Source organism: Phallusia mammillata, chromosome 5 (assembly GCF_965637545.1).
Source record: "Phallusia mammillata chromosome 5, kaPhaMamm4.hap1.1, whole genome shotgun sequence".
NCBI classification, from domain to species: Eukaryota; Metazoa; Chordata; class Ascidiacea; order Phlebobranchia; family Ascidiidae; genus Phallusia; species Phallusia mammillata.
The window spans coordinates 3543487-3549463 of NC_137256.1; the positions used below are offsets into that span (position 1 = coordinate 3543487).

The 5977-nt window shown below is 38.7% G+C and overlaps 2 protein-coding genes across 3 annotated transcripts in view; one reads left to right on the forward strand and one right to left on the reverse strand.

The window, feature by feature from the left end:
- Positions 1–219: 219 nt before the first annotated feature.
- LOC145229496 (gastrotropin-like) lies at positions 220–4079 on the forward strand. Of its 2 annotated transcripts, XM_080094848.1 has the most exons (6): positions 220–404; positions 1019–2617; positions 2785–2974; positions 3040–3127; positions 3237–3409; positions 3704–4079. In XM_080094848.1, the coding sequence occupies exons 4-6, from the start codon at positions 3055–3057 to the stop codon at positions 3842–3844; spliced, it is 387 nt and encodes a 128-aa protein (XP_079950974.1). In that variant the 5' UTR covers positions 220–404; positions 1019–2617; positions 2785–2974; positions 3040–3054; the 3' UTR covers positions 3845–4079. The 2 variants fall into 2 exon arrangements, with proteins under 2 accessions (XP_079950974.1, XP_079950973.1); XM_080094847.1 differs by having other exon boundaries at positions 1019–2974.
- LOC145229495 (lysine-specific demethylase 8-like) overlaps positions 4006–5977 on the reverse strand; it is a 35860-nt gene continuing 33888 nt past the window's right edge. Inside the window, exons 3-9 of the mRNA XM_080094846.1 lie at positions 5839–5977; positions 5622–5730; positions 5392–5532; positions 5101–5236; positions 4880–5034; positions 4690–4790; positions 4006–4414 (exon numbers count right to left, since the gene is read on the reverse strand). The exon at positions 5839–5977 is cut by the window's right edge and continues 14 nt beyond it. Of these exons, the coding sequence (XP_079950972.1) occupies positions 4198–4414; positions 4690–4790; positions 4880–5034; positions 5101–5236; positions 5392–5532; positions 5622–5730; positions 5839–5977 (998 nt within the window). The 3' untranslated portion in view covers positions 4006–4197. The remainder of the gene's footprint in view (positions 4415–4689; positions 4791–4879; positions 5035–5100; positions 5237–5391; positions 5533–5621; positions 5731–5838) is intronic.

The window sequence follows — 5977 nt, forward strand, 5'->3', positions numbered from 1 at the left end:
TGCGCATGAATGATTTTCGCACATGCAAAACATAGACAACAAATGTTACAAGGAAATAAAAACATTTTTGAAATATCTGGTAAAAACTGATTTTAATTTAGGGACGGAACGCTTGGGTTTGAGAAGAATAAAACAATACATGTGATCGTTTAGCTTTTGGGGGCCTGATTTGCGAAAATGGTGTAGGCAACTGCATAGGCGCTGAGAGGCTAGGAGGGCACGATGCGACGATGGGGTAGGCTAATTGAATTTCAATGTCCCCCAAATTTAACATATTTTGCCAAAATATGCTTGGTAGAGACAACTGCCTTGTCTACATTGCGTGGACTACGTGATCACACGGATTAGAGTTTGGACAGTAACTTTGGAATCGCCCGCTTGTAAACACTAAAGGACGTGAGTGAGTGAGTAAATCTTAGAGAGCAATACCAAAGAATAATATCAAAGATGTGTTTATCTAAAATAGGCTTGTCGAAACAGATTTTTATTTCACCCTCGTTTACTTCTAATACTAAAGGTAGACTATGGATTCAGGGCGCAGACTAGGCTAGCCAACGTTGTGCTATTCTTTATTTTTGCCTGTAGCACCAGGCTTACATCCCACAAAAAACAACGTAGCCAACTGCTTTCTAATCATCTATTCTAGAAATTAAATTTTTACGTATCAACACACACGTTTGTTCTTGATTTGGTAACAGTGTCGGGTAGACCATATATTTTATCAGGCTGCATGCTCCTAATTCGCACTGGTTCTGTTGCACCGTCTCACGAAATTTTATGAGATCAACAAACTGGTTAGCATTACTGGGGACTCTCAATGGAATTTTTGTAACAGAACCGGCTGAAAAATATGACTTTCTGATCGGACCGGCTGACAAAAAAATTGAATTATGCCAGTGGAAGAAATGTATCAAAAACTGTTTCATAGCCTATCTATTATAGTGGTTGTTAATGGGTATTTGAAAGAAAAGCGTAGACATACTCATAGAACACATAAATAAGATGAAATGTGGTTTAGGAGATGAAGTTAAGGATGGCCCAACGTAACAGCGTGCTTCTAAGGTAAGACTACTTTTGTAGGCGTATCACTTGTTACCACACCCACTTCTGCTAGTGAGAGTACGAGTAAATTTCCATTGGCTGATAAAACTTCAGGGTGAGTAAATAACATGAAGGTCGTTAGCCCCAATGACTGGATCACTACAAGGATTGTTCTTTTGACATCCCCTCCCTCTTGTTGACTTGGGTCTCGAACTCCGGATAATAGAAACAGTAAAAACCGAGATTTTGTGGCCGTCTCAACCTATCTTAGAAAGTTTTGTTCATTTCAAGAGTCTTATTTGCGAATACTTGTTTTCACGAGTCTTTAAGCCATAAATTTCCTGGCAAACACAGCTCTAACAATGTAATAAATTGCAAACAGCAAGATTTATAGTTAAAATATGTTTTGCTCTTTGTGGTGGCCATAGGATCTTGTTTGCTATTGTCTGTGTAAATATGGCTTCTCTCTATTGTGTAACCTGACTGTTCCACAGATCCGTCCGGAAGAATGTTAATGCGCTCTATACAAGCAATAGGCAAACACCTATCGTTTCCCGAGTTAAACAGTCCAGACATTATTTAAAAGTTGTTCGTCTTTGAAACGACTTACATGTTCTGGATAACATCACAAGATCTGTTATCTCAGCAACATGTTTTTTTCGGGCACGACCGATGTACCAGATAGGATTGGCGAAATAGCATACGTAATGCAAAACTTTACAGTAAACTTTAACACTAGTGCCAACGAACTGCTTTCACATGGTGTTAAATTAAACGACTAACAAGAATCTCGTCAACCCCGAACCGGGCGTAAGTACAACAAGAATCTGGTGCCATAAAATGTAGTTAAGCGTCGTTAAAGTTTGAATTAATGTACCGGTGTAATGGCTTACTACACATCCCATTACCATGTTACTTTATGCTCGTTTATTTCAAAGGCTCACTAACGGATAAAGTAATAAAATTAATGGAAGCTTGTTTTGAAGTTTAAGGGCAACGGTCGTTGGGCTATACATCACAGCACTGCCGGGAAATCGTTACGGAAACGTCGCAATTCACCACACGTGTTTGAAGCATGACATGCGCTTTGAACAAAAAGGCATTGACCCCGGGTGATTGTGAAATCACAGCATTGCGGAACCTTTTGGGACTGGCTCAGATAACCAATGCAAAGTTTTTTTTTAACTTAAAATAAAAAACGAGCTATAACAACACAAGGAAAAAAGGGCCTAACAACTGGCTTGCTAGAATCAAATCTAATGTGGAGTGACTTAAAAAGTAAAAGTCATTTTGAGTTTTGCTTGCTGATATAAATTAATATTTCTTTTAAACCAGTCTGAAACCGTCGTTGTTTGGTGGCTTGTTTTTTGTGTGCTACCGAAGATGACCAAAAAGCAAGTTTTTACAAAAACGCAGCTACCGAGACCACTGACCAGTGTGTACACAAAGATGCTTGAGATTCGTTTAACCCAATATAATGCGAAATTGTCTGCAAACGATTTGCAGACTTTAGGATATGTGCTCCCAAACTTTACATACAAAAAATGCGTGATATGCGGCAACAACGTTGAGACAGGTAATCATTATTTTGTACAACAACTTTTATTGACGTAAGGTTTTTAGCAATTGATGTTGTACAACCTCACCATTTTGTATTTGACTGACTTAGAAATACTTGCTACATTTCCCCGCCTACTACATTAACGTAGGCATTTCAAACACATGATTCTAAGTCTGTTTCAGGGCACTGGAAATTTCCAAAGACTCGTTAAAGCATGTTCGACTCGCGATAAAAACTTGTAGTTATTTGAGAGGGTTTAATGATATCCCTATGTTTGCTTTCCATCGTATATAAACCAGAACACGTCCCGCTCCTTTCATTCATCTGTTAGTTGATCATCAAAACGTTGTTTGTTTTTCGTCGAAACGAAAGGTAAAGTATAGGTTGCGTTTTTAGAAACATGAAGGTTGCATAACAAGTTCTACCTTTTCTTGCAGCACTTATCAGTCAAAATGGTTGATGCATTTGTTGGCAAGTACATTGTCGAATCACGCGACAACTTTGATGGCTTTATGGCGGGTGTCGGTAAGAAAGTTTTAGTCTTTCTGTCACAAACTTATACGTTTTAAAATAACGGTCAATTGGTCATCAGTAAAATCCTGAGAAACGAAATCGATGAAATGATTTGATTCAGGTGTTCCCGCTGAGTACATCGAAAAGGCACGCGCCGCGAAAGTGGAAACTGAAGTTAAGAACGATGGAGGACTCGTAACCATTACGCGGGTTCGGCCCCTGAAAACTACCACCAACTCGTTTCGCTTGGGTGAAGAAACCGAGATGGACACAATCAAGGGCGATAAAATTAAGGTATGTTGGCTGTATACCTCTTTCTTAGAGAAAACAATGTTTTAATAGAAAAAAAAATAATTCCTAGATATTTTTAATTTTAATCCTTTTTTTTATTGTGGCAAAAAATGGACTTATAATTCTAAAGAGATTAAACCTCTGCCGGGTTGTTTGATTTTTTCAAGCCCTTACTTGATTTTTAATGTAGCAAAAATCAACCTCTAAAGTGCGTAAATATAGCTGCTGGCGGATTGTTCAATACACAGGTTTGACACAAAGTATCAAAACCTAATCATTTCCCATTTTTGGTTTTAGGCTACAGTCCAACTGGAAGGCGGAAAGTTGGTTGCCAAGGGTGAGAACTATGAGGTGGTGACTGAAATGCAAGGCGGAAACCTGAAGGAGACCATCACGGCAAAGGGACATACCATGTCGCGTGTGTCCAAACGCGTATGAGCCAATACTTTGTTAAATTTAAAAGTTTGTTGTTAAATTTGAACTTTGTAATTATAATGTTTGAAGGGTAAAACGTTTTTAATCATAACCCCAGGTGGTATATGTCTGTTTCGCAATGACTGTGATGAATATATTTTTTGACTCGTGCGCGAATACGCATATGACCCAAATTGATGTGTTTATTGCCAAATGAAACAAACAATTTCAATAAACGGACAAGAATCAGTCGTATAAATGCTTTGATATGTTTTCCACTACATAGAGGTCAAAATAAAAGCAGCCACTTTATTGAAATCAAGTTGCCTACAGGCACTAAAGTTAATGAAACTTGATGTTTACATGAAACTTGATGTTTACAGTTCGTCTTTTAGAACCTTTTCATATTCGTCCTCAGCTGGCCTAATATATTTTGTTGCAACCCTCTTGAGAAGGTTGCTAGACAACCGATTGATGTCCTTCGCTGTCAGGTAGTTCTTTTTCTTTAAATCCAGCTGTCGGAAAGCGGCATGTGGCGTTTGACCTTTTGAACGTGAAAAATCGTTTCGTGCCTTCTCAAAGTACTTGAAAAACCTATGTTGAAACAAAGTAAAAGTAGAATCTTTCTGGTGAAAAAAGTCACGTAATACCCAAACTTTTTAATTCCTGTATAATTCGGTAAGATGAGATGAACACATTCATATTGGGATCAACCCTGCAGCGTTTATGTGCACCAGCGAGCACGACATTTTCACCTAAATCATACACTATGCGCCAGGCCCATTACCCTGGCATAACGCCTATCATGGATTTGGCGTACTATGGCAAGAAATTAACACGAATAACCTGCATCCTAACAAAATCCTTACCTTTCCCGCGTAAGCTTTGGTTCATTTCGGAGCAACGAGATCAGGTGCTTGCGTAAGACCTCAGGATCGTCGTAGTTATCCGTGTTTATGAGACGTTGCCCCTGAAACAAGATAAAAAATGTAGGTAAAAAGTAACGCATAGAGACGGGGCGGCGCCACATCATCCATGCTTAGCCACAAAAAAACGTACATCGTATAGTTTCCACACAAAGTCCAGAGAACTCAAAGGAACGTGAGCAGTAACGTTCGCTTCACCACATCCAGTGTCGTTGAATTCCTTCATGGGCGTCCACAATACGGTGACAGAGAGGCTTCTGCCATACGACCGCACTTGATGAAGGTGGCCTGAAAACGATCGGTTAATCAGCAATGTCCGCTAAAGCAATAAAGCGAGAATATCTATTAACAAACCTTGGGGAATGAAAATACAGTCACCAGGCCATAATGTTGTCCACCTCCAGTTTGTTTTCCCAACTTTGGAGTTTTCGTACATGTTTATCATTTCCATATCGATCGTAGAATGGCCGGTTCCTTCTTCTTTATTCTCCTATACTCGACACAGATTGCATTTGAAGTTAATGTATATTGTTTTAAGAATTTACATTTGACAATTACAAAATTATTAATTTAATTTTTAAATGTGAGTTGTCATGCAAAGTAGCGAATAGAGATGTAAAATGCATACAAGACAACAATACTAACCTCCATTTCAAAACGGTCTTTATATTTCGGGTCGATCATTATTATGTCTTTTCTGCCCGATATCAAGCAATGCATATTGTGATCAGGGTCATAATGAAGTGCTGAACTTGTTCCACCACTGCTCATCCAAATCTCAGCTTCCTATAAAAACGAAAACGAAAACATTACCACCAAAGAATAGCACATCTAGTTGACTGAGAGGCAAATATAGCAAATATATTGATCTGTACCTGCAAGTGCTCCTTAAATGATCCACACATTAGACTACCAACAGCTGGAATTTCTTCTAACATTTCTTCAGGCAGTGGGCTAACCAAATACCAGTCTTCCAGATTGTACCTGCAACAAACAAAATGTTCGTACTGCATAGTCCTGATAAACAGAAAGCAACACAATCACATTAATCCTGTAGAATGTAGATGGTACAACAATCATCCTTGAACTTACCGAAGGAGGAATCTCTTGAAAGGCATGATTTGTGGTTCAACAATTTTCCCTGGTTTCTTGGTAGTAACTTCAATGTTGATATGGCCGTAGGTATTTTTAAGATATTTATCATCCCACAGTTGGAAACACGGAGTGGATT

Bases quoted from the DNA above. Each gene is read 5' to 3' on its own strand.
- LOC145229496 (XM_080094847.1), top strand. From the start codon at position 3,055: ATGGTTGATGCATTTGTTGGCAAGTACATTGTCGAATCACGCGACAAC. The intron at 3,128-3,236 runs GTAAGAAAGTTT...GATTTGATTCAG, and splicing joins TGGCTTTATGGCGGGTGTCG to GTGTTCCCGCTGAGTACATC. The intron at 3,410-3,703 runs GTATGTTGGCTG...TTTTGGTTTTAG, and splicing joins TCAAGGGCGATAAAATTAAG to GCTACAGTCCAACTGGAAGG.